At 39.8% G+C, this 15,212-nt stretch overlaps 1 protein-coding gene across 3 annotated transcripts in view; it reads left to right on the plus strand.

Moving 5' to 3' along the window:
• Positions 1-13,878, plus strand: part of arhgap29a (Rho GTPase activating protein 29a) — a 36,681-nt gene extending 22,803 nt beyond the window's left edge. For 2 of the 3 annotated variants that reach the window (XM_061666624.1, XM_061666626.1), the window contains 20 exons: positions 241-337; positions 430-502; positions 1,507-1,567; positions 1,940-2,098; positions 3,142-3,206; positions 3,295-3,405; positions 3,495-3,575; positions 3,740-3,922; positions 4,067-4,204; positions 4,333-4,508; positions 5,361-5,533; positions 5,700-5,816; positions 6,853-6,951; positions 7,031-7,194; positions 8,086-8,274; positions 8,417-8,554; positions 8,800-9,035; positions 9,977-10,292; positions 10,423-10,540; positions 12,341-13,878. In XM_061666624.1, the coding sequence (XP_061522608.1) occupies positions 241-337; positions 430-502; positions 1,507-1,567; positions 1,940-2,098; positions 3,142-3,206; positions 3,295-3,405; positions 3,495-3,575; positions 3,740-3,922; positions 4,067-4,204; positions 4,333-4,508; positions 5,361-5,533; positions 5,700-5,816; positions 6,853-6,951; positions 7,031-7,194; positions 8,086-8,274; positions 8,417-8,554; positions 8,800-9,035; positions 9,977-10,292; positions 10,423-10,540; positions 12,341-13,260 (3,614 nt within the window). In that variant the 3' untranslated portion in view covers positions 13,261-13,878. The remainder of the gene's footprint in view (positions 1-240; positions 338-429; positions 503-1,506; positions 1,568-1,939; positions 2,099-3,141; positions 3,207-3,294; positions 3,406-3,494; positions 3,576-3,739; positions 3,923-4,066; positions 4,205-4,332; positions 4,509-5,360; positions 5,534-5,699; positions 5,817-6,852; positions 6,952-7,030; positions 7,195-8,085; positions 8,275-8,416; positions 8,555-8,799; positions 9,036-9,976; positions 10,293-10,422; positions 10,541-12,340) is intronic. The other variant, XM_061666625.1, reaches the window with a different exon arrangement.
• The last annotated feature ends 1,334 nt before the right edge of the window (positions 13,879-15,212 follow it).

The following is a 15,212-nucleotide window of genomic DNA, read 5'->3' on the forward strand; positions in this document are numbered from 1 at the left end:
ATAGAAAGTTGTTTTGGATGCTTCTGATGGACTTGACAATTAGATTTATGTTACCACAGTTCTGTGATTTGAGGCATTCTCATACAACATAATGTCCAGTATATTATGCATACAATGGCGATGACTCATGCCAGGAGATTGAACCATATCAGCAGAACCTGTGCAGAAAGTCTCCAGTATTCTGAAATAACGTTTGTGATAGTAAACTTGACTTAGTGTCACCTTATCTCAATTTGACAGGAGTGAATTTTGAGGAGGTGAACGAAGAGAACAAGCAGAGTCTTTTCAGCGACAGCTACTCTGCAATTGACAAATTGGCATTCACCGTTGGCTATGTGTAGGTATCATGATTCCACATTATAAACTGTTTCGTGCTTTTCTGCATCAAAAAGCATTCTCATTTTATGACTTAACATTTTTTTTCCTCAGAGTGTCTGATTTCCTTATGGGAGATGTAGACAATGGATCGGTGTTAGGGCTCCCCCTAACTAAGAGAAGCAGGGTAAGTGGTTCTATATAATGATGTATCGTATTTTCACGACTATAAGGCACGCACCGTATTAAAAGGCGCAGTCTCAGTTACGGGGTCTATTTCTGTACGCTATCTTAAAACATACGGTAGCATGCATGCACGCTAAAACAATGTTTTTAAAAAGGCAGCGGGAGCAAAACTGAGTTCGGTTGTACTTTATTGAAGTATTTAACAAAGTACTCACGTTATTTTTTTGATCAATCCTCATCCACAAATCCATCAATGTCCTCATCCTCTGTATCCCAAATGAACAGCTGGCCACGTTCTCCATCAAACATGCCGGGTTCCCTCTCGTCATTCTCTGAGTCTATTAGCCAAATGGGACAAAAAAAAAAAAAACCTAGTTGTTTGGTATAAAACATATAATATATCCTTGCAACCCTGTTGTGCATATTTTCTTATTGCAAATTCCATCCATCCATCCATTTTCTGAGCCGCTTCTGCTCACTAGGGGCATGCTGGAGCCTATCCCAGCTATCATCTGGCAGGAGGCGGGTTACACCCTGAACTGGTTGCCAGCCAATCGCAGGGCACATGCAAACAAACAACCATTCGCACTCACATTGACACCTACGGGCAATTTAGAGATGCCAATTAACCTACCACGCATGTTTTTGGGATGTGGGAGGAAACCGGAGTGCCCGGAGAAAACCCCCGCAGGCACGAGGAGAACATGCAAACTCCACACAGGCTGGGCCGAGGATTGAACCCCGGTCCTCAGAACTGTGAGGCAGACGCTCTAACCAGTCGTCCACCGTGCCGCAGTAAAAACATCACCTCATATAATTGTTTGTGTGGTTCTAGTAATAGCAGTTTCTTTTGACTTTTTGAAGAAGATCATATCACATTTTATGAGCAATTAATGTAAAAATCAAGGTAATTCATTTCCAATTCTCATTTCTTTCTACTGTTGTCCACCGTGCCGCCTTATTGCAAGTTGTTTGGTGTAAAACATTGTTTCATTATGGTTTCAGTCTTCTGAAAACCTGCCGGTGGAATCTGGAGGATCCGGCTCTGAGAAAGATGATCCGCCAGGTAACACAGCTCTCTTTTAAGAGTATGTATTTTGGTTTTTGCACTATAACAAGTGGGGGGGGGGAGAAAAATCATGCTTATTGGGCAGAATAATTCTTGCTTATTGTAGTTTGCTCTTGATATGTCTCTGTGGATACTAATTGTAGCAGCTTTGGAGTTATGGATGACTACTTATTAATCCATGCATCACTCAGTTAGCTGTAATTATCTCCAAATGGTATTAGCCTGTATGCCTCTCATTCAAGGTCAGCGTCCACGAGGCCAGTAGGCTCATAGTCACATATATTGCCAAACACATGGAATGCCCAGAAGTGTTGAGAGGAGCCTTGTCAGTCATGCATAAGTCCATCTTTTACAACCTCCCTCGTGCAGTTCCTGTGATTGTCACAGGACCACCATTTCGGGTCGAAGAGGTGGATAGGACGCTGCTGCAGCAGGAGAACGGGGTGGAGTCAGCACTGCGCTACGCCAAGGCCTGGTCGAAATACACCAAAGAAGTACTTGGGTGGGTGGAGAAACGTCTTAATATGGGTGAGTCAAGGAAGTATGTGGTTTGGACGAGTTCTTATGAGTGGTTTATGTTACCGCAGAGCTAGAGAACCCCAAATCCTCTGTTGCGTGGTAGTTGAGTAGTATGATGGGCACTATACATAGCTGCCTCATAAACATTTGAAGGTCGTCGTGTTAGGGTACCTATCTTTATGATGTCTTTATCTTTATTTCCTTGTGCTTATTATGCAAATTGTAGGTCTTAAAATGCAACATTCGTTTAGAGTTAAAGTTAAAAAAATATATATTTTTAGAAAGCTTCGCCAAGGAGGTTATGGTTTATCATTTGACGCTGGGGTGTGACCGAAACAAGAAACTTTAAATATACTCTCTGTACATTTTCCTCAAATTCCCCATACATAATGTACATAATCTTAATAACACAATTTAGACATATGCAGATGGTTCACTATGAAGGTATGATCTACATTGGCATTGTTCAACCATGGCACAATGCACAATTTCTTTTCCTAGAAAAGAAAGGAAATAACCTTTGTTTTCTACTGGGAGTAAATCATATCCAGACAGCATATACCGTTAGACCTTTTTTTTTTTTTTTTTTTTTTTTTAAATCTGGAAAGAGCAATTTGAGGTAAATTTCTTGGGATTTTTTTTTTTTTAACCCCTGAGACCTCACTTGAGCTGCACCCAAATGCCCATGTTCAAGGCTGAGAATGCAGCGTGTGAACTTATGTTCGGCTTTGTGGTTAATGAATGGTTTCACTGTCATACTTAGTCATTCTTCCAGTCAGCATGGTGACACAGGGCCCTCTGTAAAGTTACATGCATGTGTTATCAAGCGAACACACAAACTTTATTTAACACATCCTCTGTGGCTAATGGTTTATTTGATGATGAATGACTCAAGGACATTGCTTGCTTGACTTTATTCAAAGTAAAATTCCTGTTATTCACTGCAAATTTTACAGACCTGTTTAATTTTACAATTAAGCCAAAAGAAAGGGCATAGTAATCTATATATTATCACATAATGTAAATATATGGTGCATTGGGTGTATTTACAGATATTGAGTTGGCAAAGAGCTACAACAAAATGGCTGAATCTGCAAAGATCCTTGCAAGTCAACAGGTGATTTAAGTTTTGAGAAGAAATTTGCAGCTTATATAGAGACACTTTTGTTTCACCTAATCCAACTTGTCTGTTCTTCCTGATCAAGGAATTCATGCCTTTTCGTGAGATCTATATGGCTGCTTTCAAAAATGACATTGACTACAGCAAGCTTGTACTTAACACCACAGCAGTGCTCCAGAGCAACAAATTCATGCAGGTAATTCCACAAAAGATGTTGCATCTCGGATTTCGGTCAATAATGGACACAGCAGTACTAACATAGTGTATGTTGCCGTTTTGATTTAGCCTCTGATGACTCGAAAAAATGAGCTGGACAAACTACGAAAAGAGATGAAGGACCAGTGGCAGAGAGAGCAAAAGAAAATGGTAATTCCTCTACAATGTCTAGTAATTTACAATGGAGGTTTGGTCAATAAATCCCTTTTGAAATTTCTGAAACTATATGCTGCCATTAAACACCCATATTTAGGTGCAATTTTAATTTTTTATTGTTCATTTCTTGTTAAACTAAATGTTCTTTGCATTACAAGCATGAGGCGGACAGCGCTCTGAAAAAGGCTCGGATGCTGCAGGATCAGCGTCAAGAGGAGTATGAAAAGGCCAAGGTATCCACCAGCCGGCTGGAGGGGGAGCAGATCGGAGGAGTCGCAGGAGCAACGGCAGCGAAACAGCTAGAAAAGCGGCGCAGGTTGGAAGAGGAGGCCTTTCAGAAGGTACTGCAACACTTGTTATTCTTGTAGCATGATCAGGCTCCCAGTTTGGTTCATAAGCAGATTCTGTCACTAACATATGAGAACCACTATTATCATCATTTTTTTCTTCTGAATTGAGAATCCAAATTCTGTCATTTGTTGCAGGCTGAGGAGGCGAGGGCACACTGTGAAGCTTGTCAAATTGATGTTGTGGAGAAAAGAGTCGATCTGGCCAAGACCAAGAGTGACATCATCACTCAGCTCCGAAAGATGGTCTTCCAATGCGACCTAACCCTTAAAGCTGTATGTCCAAATGTTTCTTTATTAAATTATATTTATCTTGATGTGTTAGTTATGTTTTCAACATAATTGTAGTCCGTCGAATACGATATGATCAGCACCTGATAGCAGAATGACATTGTTTGTTCAAGGTCACAGTGAATTGGTTCCAGCTCCAGCAGGCCCAGGTTGTATCACTTCCAGTCAACCACCAGAGTCTGTGTGAAAATGCCAAACTATATGAGCCTGGGCATCGCTATGTTGACTTTGTCCGGAGGTTGCCACCTGAGTCCCACTATTTGGATTCATCTTTTTCATCAAGCGCAGGGTGAGGCATGGTGTGTTTTATTTGATTCAGGGCCAGTACCTAAACCTACGCACTGGAGCTCTCTAGTGTTAGTCTCAAACCCAAATAAATAGTAAAACTGAGCCAGGAAGGACATCTGCAATAAAAACAGTCAAAACAAATCATGCAAATGATGGAGCTGACAGAGAACGAGTACTTTTCTTGAGGCTTTTAATTGGCTTCGGCTATTTCGGCGGTTTCAAGCTTAAGGTTAAGAGTGAGCATGCTGAGTGAGGGAATGTACATTAATTTAGTTCACATACATGCATGCACATTTGACACTCAACAAGATAATTTGTTTTCTTAACCTAGTCACCGTCCACCAACTCTGATTTCCCTGATCAAAAGTATCAACTTGTTGAGTGTGGAAATGGAACCATCAGTATATAATTAACCTTTTGCGTGTCTGACCTACATTGTATATGGTGGAATGTTCAGTGATTCCCTTTGAATTTAGCACTGGTTTGAACGGTTAGTTGTCATTAGCATGACTAATCATGATCATCGTTAAATCAAATTTAAATTCTCACTTTGAAGTGTGAGTTATTGTGATGTCATTTATATTCAAAATGGTATTGTTGGTACTTGTAGAAAAGCAAATACTATAACAGATTAATAATTGTTATGCATTGTATTGACGCATAATTTTATTTTGGTAAGTATTATGTTTTATCACTGTATTTCAATGTAATCAATGTTACATTTTACCCTTCATTGTACTTTCCTGATAATGCCGAGCATCTTGTTTGTTTACCTGTTAGAAGACATGTTCTTTCCCCTTTATTATGGCACAGATAATAGTATAGTTTCTGTTGTGTCATCTCCCCTGCCCAGAATACCTCTGACTAAGCGCACACTAAGTGGCAGTCACTCATCGCACAGTAACCTGTCACAAGGATCCGTGACATCTGACCTGCTTGGTACTGATGAGATTGACGGGTCCAACAACACTACTCAACAAGCCATGATTGCAGAACGGCGCTCCAGCAGCAGCAATGACATCCAAGGTATTTCGAGTCCTGTGATTAGGTTTTACTGTGATTTAGGGATGAGTTTGACATGATATGTCAGTTAAAAAAACATTGTAACATTATAATGAAGAGTCTTGATTTTGCTACTGTTGGGAAACAATTGAATGTCACTGATGTTGAAATAATCTTTTTTGATATGCAGCACTTCGGATTCGTCCCTTGAATTCAACGAGTCAGGGTGGAGGAATGTGTAGCGACTCGGAAAGTGTAGGAGGGAGCAGTGAGTCCCGATCCATGGACTCACCCGCTGCCAGCCCAGGTGGAGATATGATGGCCTTTCATTGTCACCATCTAAAGCAGGGGTGTAAAACTCATTTTTGTCACAGGCCACATTGTAGTTATCATTTCCCATAGAGGGCCATTATGACTGTGAAACCATGAAATAAATGTTTCATTGCTTCGTCATAGTATTACACACAGTATATCATAATTTTTACATATGCACAACAAATTGATGGATGAGTAGTTTTAAAAGCAGAAGTCAAGGATAATAGTTTGTTCAACTATTATTCAAGTTACAGTAAAATGGAGTTTGGTAAACTGCTAAAAATGCTTGCAGCATATGACGATTTGAAAATTGAGCAAGAATCATGGAAGTTGAGGCAAAAGATATGCTTTTGCGGGCCACATAAAATGATTTGGGGGGCCGGATGTGGCCCCGGGCCTTGGGTTTGACACCTGTGATCTAAAGGATGGAATCCATCCATCCATTTTCTACCGCTTACCCGAGGTCGGGTCGCGGGGGCAGTAGCCTTAGCAGGGACGCCCAGACTGGAATATTAAATTAAATATATAATGTGTTTTTTAAATTATTATTATTACAATAAAATATTCACTAGTTGTAATATAAGGTTTTTCAAACTCGGTCGTAACAATACCCCCAATGAATTATGTGTAAGTTAAACAAAAAAAGAGTTATCGCCTGCATATGCTTACAAGGTGCCGCAAAATATAAAAGTAAGACGCTTTGCCGGGTAGGTTTTTGTTTTGTTTTTGTTTTTGTATACATATTATGCAACAGTGAGTAAATAAAGTGTTAGTGTTAGTATAGTGTTAGTTCCGCTTGGTGTGTATTGAGCCTCCTTTTGAGGATCATCTGCACCACTTATTCTATGGAACTGTGATTCGCCATCAGTTGAAAGCAAGACTCTATTCTTTGGATTAACAGCTTTCAACGCAGTTATTTTGGTCCGGTGTAGATGATGTGAATGTAGTTCAAAAGAAAATTGGCTAGAATTGGTGTGATTTAAATGTAGATATGTGGACTTATTTGTGTGTCTTGTCATACTTTTCAGGAGACTTTAAGAGGAGATTACCCAGATCCCCCTCTACTGGCACCATGTCATCTGCCGATGACCTGGATGAGCGAGATCCCCAATCGCCTTCTGATAATGGTGTGTCAAGCAGAAAAGTCACAAATGTTGATTTAGCATTTTCTACGTGCAGTACTCAGTTACATATTGCACATTTCAGGTATAAATGATCTTTTAATAGAGGCAGCCAGCTCTCCACGTCCTTTTAGAAACACACAGATGTCCAAAGCTGCTCAAACCCACAAACTGAGAAAACTTCGAGCGCCCTCCAAGTGTCGAGAGTGTGATGGGCTGGTGGTGTTTCAAGGAGCAGAGTGTGAGGAGGTAACAGTCTTTTGCTATTTCTCCCCCCTCCCCCCAATGAATAGCGCAAAAGGAAATCCAATCGTGAATAGCTCAAATTTGGACCTCAAGTATGAACAATGATCCAGATGACCATTGCCAATGCTTCACAATGGCTTCTTTATCACTTTTGATGACCAAACAAAAGATCATGACCAGCCCTGCACTCATCAGAATATCCCAAAAGGGAAAAGTTGAAACTGGCCATAAATTGTCCTCAGAGACTGAATTAACCAACTTGACTCAGTAGGGGGAAAACAGCCAGTGGAAACTAAAGATCTTTTGTCTAACTTTTAAAGAGTCCATCCCTCCTGTGTACCTCCTACTGCTTTTTTGGGATCAAGTTTCTTTCCATATTTATTAGATACTGTATACAGACAAAGGGAAAATAAAGGGTTAATGGAATTTTTCTGCCCTAAAAGGTGTTATGTAATGCTCCTTGGGTGCTTTGACAAGTAAGTGACGCAAGAATGCAAGCGCTTAAGTTCTTGGAATGGCTCCATGAAATTAGTTCAAGAGGTTGGAAGACCGAAGGCCTTTTTTCATGTTAATTTAAGGACCAGAAAAGGAATTTAGTGGAGTGAATATGTTGTGGTCTGAGCTGAAACCACCTGCATTTAATATTTCAAAATACTTTGGGTCAAAGACAAAAAAAAAAAAACGGGGTCATGTGCATAAACAATATAAGATTAAGGAAGTTTATTAAATTGAGTTGTGTTCACGTAAAATCCTACCCGTAGGAATTATGATGACTCTAACCTGTGTATGTACTGTATGTCTAGCATGTTGCAGTTATGTTTGGCTGTACGTTGTTGTCCAAGATACACTGTTAAATGATGAACTGGTAACTAAACTGTTTCAATGTGTCTCCAGTGTTCATTAGCTTGCCATAAGAAGTGCCTGGAGAGCCTGGCCATTCAGTGCGGCCATAAGAAACTCCAGAGGAAGCTTCACCTCTTTGGTGTTGATTTCACGCAGACCGCAATGAACAGCCAAGATGGCATCCCATTCATCATCCGCAAATGTACGTCGGAGATCGAGACCAGAGCGCTCAACGTGAAGGTATTTGCAAGAAAATTCTGTTATACATTTTAAGCTTTGTTAGTGATTCAATTAGTTATTTTGAAAAGTTTCTGTATGGTCTTCTCAATCAGAATGTTCTGTGAAATGCATTTAATGTAAAAATGTTTTTGGGGCTTCAAAGGGTATTTACCGCATAAACGGTGCCAAGTCCCGCGTCGAAAAACTCTGCCAAGCATTTGAGAACGGCAAGGACTTGGTTGAGATGTCTGAGCTTTACCCCCACGACATCAGTAACGTACTCAAACTCTACCTGAGACAGGTAGGCCTGTGTTTAATGGTTTTCCTTGACCATCTATTTTACTTTTGCATGTAATTTCTAAAGCTGTCTTAATAAGAAGCTCTGCTCTGGTACCACTGTTGCAAACACAAAGGAAATGGTTATATTAAGTACAACAAAACGGTATTCTGTGATTGCTTACCTTGTTGCTGCAGTATTTAAAGTTGTCTATTTACTTTATTCTATATTTACCTTCCTGGTTATGTTACCCGTTTCCTCCTTTGCAGCTTCCGGAGCCACTTATCCTTTTCCGCTACTACAATGAGCTTATCGGTTTGGCCAAAGTAAGCCAAAGTGTAATTCTGGAGGATTTGGAGGCATTTCGCCTCAGCTCCTCTCCAGTGGCCCCAGCTCAGGTTGGCGTGGCGCTCAACCGCATCCTCTTCAAGCTCAAGGACCTCCTGAGGCAGCTCCCACCTGCTCACAACAAGACACTGCAGTTCCTCATAGAGCATCTGCATCGGTAGGCTTTCCCCAGCCGAAAAAAATTGTTTTACCCTACACATGTACTTCGTTAGCGTAGGTTTGTGATCGACTACAGCGGATTCTGACTTAGATACAAGTTTGGGGGTTATGCTGCCGCCATAGCAACGGAAAGCCACTCTCACATAAACACAACAGCACCCCAAAATTATATTAAATCGCTAATTTATTACAGTGTCATCAATTAAAATGGTACGTGGCCGTCAAAGTCAGCCGAATTCACATGATGCCACCGCCGTACAAAAAGCCTTGATAAGCAAACACCTGTCTTATCCATTCAAACACCTTTTCGAAGGTCTATCTTGAGCCTTGAGTGACACAATCAACACATTAAGTTGATGAAACCCTGTTTATGAGGCGGAAATTAATCTGCAAGCATTTACCTCGTCCTTCTGCAATGAGGCATTTTAACAATCGATTTTAACAAAACAAGCCTACTGAAATGTATTACTATCACCATTTTTGCTCGTTATTAACTGAAAAAAACATCCAGACTTTCAATATAGGCAACAATTACACCGCAGAAGACGTAGTAGTTCGATGAGGAAATAACCTTGCCTTCTGCTGCTGATGTCACAGGCTAAATTGTCCTTCTAAATCTGTCTGAATTTAAAAATATAAAATAATAAGAAAATAATCCTAAAATTACAACAAAATCGATTTTGGGGTGATTTTTTTTTTCTTATTTTTTTTTCTTCCCATTTTCCCTGCAGAAATCGTTTTTATGTCCAGAACTATGGAATAAGTGCCAATGTTCACAGCATTAGAGAGGTCCTTTAAGAAACTACATTTTAGATCAGTGGTCTCCAACCACCGGGCCACGGACCATTTGCCCACGCGTCAGTTTATTTAAGAAACAAGACATTGTTATAAGAAAAAGGGAGACTTGTTCTAAAGATATACTGTATACCTTTCCATCAGGGTGACAGAGCGATCTGAGGAAAACAAGATGACTGCAAGAAACCTGGGGATCATCTTTGGCCCAACACTCATCAAGCCGAGGCAATCAGATGCCGACGTTTCCCTCTCCTCAGTGGTGGACTACCCCTATCAGGCGCTCATTGTAGAGCTCCTTATCAGACACTACCAGATGATCTTCGACACCCCCCTCAGTCCCCTGATGGGCAACTCACCCACGGAGGTTTGCGCTCAACCCTTGCCTGATATGCGCCCTCCTCACCACAGAAAAGAGCAGCATCTGAGCAGGCACTCTAAATCTGTGGGCGACATCCAGGAGGTAAAGCAGGAGGTCTGATACAGAATCTAAATTAATTATTGATGGTTTGAAAGCAAAAGGTGACAATAATCTTATAATTGTATCATGCATATGGTGTATTGATGCTCTGTATTTTCTACTACCATTACAGTTGAGCTCCAGGGATTTTAAGAGACATTCCTCCACTCCTCCATATAACTTCTTGACCGAGGATAAGGACTCAGTACTGCTCCTTCCAGCTGACCATGAAGGAAAAGAATTTGATCCTGGTTAGTATTTTTATAAACAAACATCAAAGCACGAATATGCGCATGGGAAAGGAAATATATATGGAAAAAAAAAATTGAGAGACCAAAAAAATCACTAATGAAAATGTTTTGGTGTTTGGCCTGTTTTTTTTTTTTTCCATTTCCTGCAAATAAATGCTCTAAAATACAATACAGTGGATAGGAGCCGAGCCGGACCGCGAATAGCAAATATCTACAGATCATTGACCCACAATATAATGGCATTTAATTTATTTCTTTTTTTCAATATATTTATCTATATATTTTAACCCAAAAAATTGGGATGAACTGACACTTGTGTTTTCGGGGTTGGTTCCCCCCCTAAAAAGAGAGGGGGGGGGAATACCCAAAATAACAAAAAAAATCTGCAGGTGCAGAACCGCGAATATGCGAGGATCCACTGGACTTGTATTTAGAATTGGGAATTACAGTATGTTGTAAAGAGTAATTCCAATGAAGTTGGGACGTTGTGTTAAACATAAATAAAAACAGAATACAATGATTTGCAAATCATGTTCAACCTATATTTAATTGAATAAAATTCAAACTGATAAACTTTATTGTTTTTAGCAAATAATCATTAACTTAGAATTTTATGGCTGCAATACGTTCCAAAAAAGCTGGGCCAGGGTCAGGTTTACCACTGTGTTACATCACCTTTTCTTTTAACAACATTCAATAAATGTTTGGGAACTGAGGAGACTTAATTGTAGGTGGAATTCTTTCCCATTCTTGCTTGATTTACAGCTTCAGCTGTTCAACAGTCCGGGGTCTCCGTTGTCTTATTTTACGCTTCATAACACGCCACACATTTTCAATGGGAGAGAGGTCCGAACTGCTGGCAGGCCAGTCTAGTACCCGCACTCTTTTACTACAAAGCCACGCTGTTGTAACGTGCAGAATGTGGTTTGGCATTGTCTTGCTGAAATAAACGGGGGCGTCCATGAAAAAGATGATGAAAGATGATGAAAGAAGACGTAGATGATGAAATCCCTAAATTCCTTGCAATTGTACATTGAGGAACATTGTCCTTATTATTAGCTTGTGAATGACTGAGCAATTCAGGAAGCTCTTTTCATACCCAATCATGGCACCCACCTGTTCCTAATTAGCCTGTTCACCTGTGGGATGTTCCAAACAGGTTTTTGATGAGCATTCCTCAACTTTCTCAGTCTTTTTTGCCAACTGACACAGCTTTTTTGAATCGTGTTGCAGCCATAAAAGTAATTAAGTTAATCGTTATTTGCTAAAAAAAATAAAATAATAACGTTTATCAGTTTGAACATTAAATATATTGTCTTTGTAGTGTATTCAATTAAATATAGGTTGAACATGATTTGCAAATCATTGTATTGTTTGTATTTATGTTCAACACAACGTCCCAACTTCATTGGAATTTGGGTTGTAGAATAAAACCTACATTTACTCATTTACTAGTAAAATCAGAGAAACTGATTAACTTTGTAGTGGTCTCTTAATTTTTTTAATGTTTTTTCCCCCGAGAGAGACTGCTTTAACACACATTAAGTTTTCCACAATATTCTAATTTATTTATCCTATACTGAGACACCTGAGAGTATAGACGCACATTTTGACAGTTATTGTATATGTTAGGCAATGCATTATATATTTTTGATTTTAGTCCTGTGGGAAGACCCACATTAGTAATTTGCTGCAAAAGTTTAGTAACTGTATTTTACAAAATCTCCAGCTTGGATACGTTATTAATTTTGTTGATTTGAGACTTACTATTGTACATACTTTGTCCGTCTCATTTTGAAGCTGATGAAGTGGATTCGGAGGCCTGCAATGGAGTCTTTGACGTCCTAAAACCTAGCGAGCGAAGCCTCTATCGCTCTCCGCACGTCACACCCATAACCAGGGTACATCTACGACATCATCGCAACAGGTTCTCCTCCCGGCCAGCTAGCATGCCGGTGGAAAGATTCCACAGCCGAAGCAAAGAAGATGAGAATCCCACCTGGACTAGCATGGATGAAGATGATGGAAAAGGAGACCGTGACATTCAGTCCATCGAAGAGGTGGATGAAACTGAGATGACCAAATTGCGAGCCACCACACACTACCGAAGCACATGTATTGACACTCAGACCTTGCGCAGAACTTGGGACAAACAATACAAGCACCATGATATTGCTTCTAGAACTGACAAGATTGTTTCCAGTACAGCAGATGATGAAAGCAGTACGTCCCCTTCTGTGTCAGTATCATCCTCAAGCTTCCCCCTTGAGGACTCCAAGAGCACTGTTACCACCTCAAATGGACCTTACAGCAATTCAGTGCAGATGTCTTTGCGACCCGCCAGGATATTAAGAAGGGAAGACAATGTAACCAAATACAACATTGTTTCAATGGGTTTCCGAGCTTCTCGGACTCTCCAGCCGCCACCAGGAACCTTCTACAAGCCTCCATCAGGGAGGAAAACTAAATCACTCAGCATATTAGCTAACAGCACTGAAAACGAACAGGAGGAGGATGAAGATGAGGAGGAGGAGTTGGAGATTGAGGTGTCTGTGGATGAGCCTCTTGAGGAGGACACGGAGGCAGAGCAGGCAGCCGCCTCGCCATCCCACAGCCCAGGTCCAGAGGACGTGGGCCTAAACCAGGCCAGACCAGTGTACCAGAGACTGAGATCCAGGCACCTGCAAGAGGTTGAACACCGAAAAGCTCATTTTGTGTGATATTGGGTCCACCAAAATCAGATGCCAATAGGCACAATAGTGTGTTTGAGAAACATCTGTGTTGATTCTACACAGTAAAAGACAATATTGGTGGTCCTTTGTGGACAAGGGAAAAAGAACCCTTCCCAAAATGAAAACAGAAGGCACTTAACTCATTCACTTCCAGCCTTCCCAGTTAACATGGATATATTACTTCTAAAGCCGTCAATGGCAGTAAATGTCTTTTTAAAAGGGTGTATATTTTTAGAAATAAATATCCTAAATATTCTGAAATGACTACACTGGCACCAGGTTGGAATCTTATAATTCTTAATCTGCAATTTCATTTTATGTGAATATTTTGTATAGTTTTCTTCCGGACTCACTATCATTCTATGTTTATACTGTATACCAAAAAGTGTGTATTTGACTATTCACAATAGAACATGTACCCACAACACTAAAAAGAACAAAAATGGTGCACTTCATCAATAGAGAAATCTGTTAAACTGTGTTACCATCTTTCTTTTATACTGTTACAAGTAGTAAAAAAAAGCATTTTGTTCACGTCTCTATCAAGCAATAAAAAGACACTTGCTCTGTGCGGCCCTTTCTACTGGTAATGACTGGAAAATTGTTTTATACAATTGAACATGTGATCCTAAAAATATTTTTTAGGGGGAAATGGCATTTTAACAGAAGTAGGTCTATCTTACATTTAATAACAGGATCTACGTCGGCAGTCTAACTGCTGGTTTTTTATGGTGACTTGCAAGGTTGGCAGAATGTTCAAATGGTTCAATGTAAAAAAGGGGGTACAGCCGAACAAGCATACATTGTAACTTATTCAAATATATCTCTGAACTTTCAACCATTATTATTTTTCTTTATGCTGCACCATGCTCTTCAAGAGCCCCTTTTTTTTTTTTTTTTAAATATAAGAGGTTTGTTCCATTTTGTGAATTATTTTCATAGTTTTTATTTTTTGTATTGTGTTGGCTGAGATGGTATTTTGCTGAGTCCAATCACTTGGTTCTGAAATACTAAATTCAATATACTGTATACTAGGCAATGATTATAGAAATTATCCAATGTTGTGCTGTGATCCCTTACACTTCACTCTCCAGACCCCAGACGAAAGGGGGGCGTATCAAATGCATGGAGGGAGGCAATTATTATTAGCCCAGAGCACATACACAATTAATCATCACATTAAACATAACCAACCGCAAATATGACCAGCTATAGCCACACTAGTCCTCATAATTTAAAGCAATAAATTACAGGAGCAATGTCATCGAAATCCACGAGACACTTTAATTTGAAGCTGTTTTTTGACCAGATTTTCTATAGACTATATCAAACATAAATGTTGTCCAAGAAGGCCATTTTTTTCCCGACACAAAAAACATCAATTTGTTCGGAACACATCTGATTTTCAAACTTTTTCCTGCGTTGTACTCAGGTTGAAGTGGCTGTTCCAACCAGACTCAGCATTTTGACAAATGTCAAATTTGGCGAATCTTGTCACATTGCTACATCAAGATGGTAAACAATTTGTTGCTATGTTCGCTGCAGCATGCCTTCCACTAATGGTGGTAAGGGCATCAGTGATATTTAGCTTCACCTTGTTAATGTCCTGTATGTTTGATACTTGACATCTAAGACAACCCCCAAGAAGTCCATGTGTGTGATACCTGGTGAATGAAGTAGCAAGCCATCAGTCTGGAAATGTTTTATCTTGCAACCCATGAATATACACAAATGCAATCATTAAAAACTTCATTAACCACTAAGTATATAGAATAAATCTGGTTGATATTTTACAATTGCTTTTGTAACACTTGTTTATTTTTTAATTTTAAAGAGACTGTACACCCTATACTGTATATAATTTTAGGCTGATTATAATAGTGGCAGGATTAGTTGACCACGTGGTTGGGTCATAACGGCCTCTACACATGGATGTGAGG

Source organism: Phycodurus eques, chromosome 21 (genome assembly GCF_024500275.1).
Source record: "Phycodurus eques isolate BA_2022a chromosome 21, UOR_Pequ_1.1, whole genome shotgun sequence".
Lineage (NCBI taxonomy): Eukaryota > Metazoa > Chordata > Actinopteri > Syngnathiformes > Syngnathidae > Phycodurus > Phycodurus eques.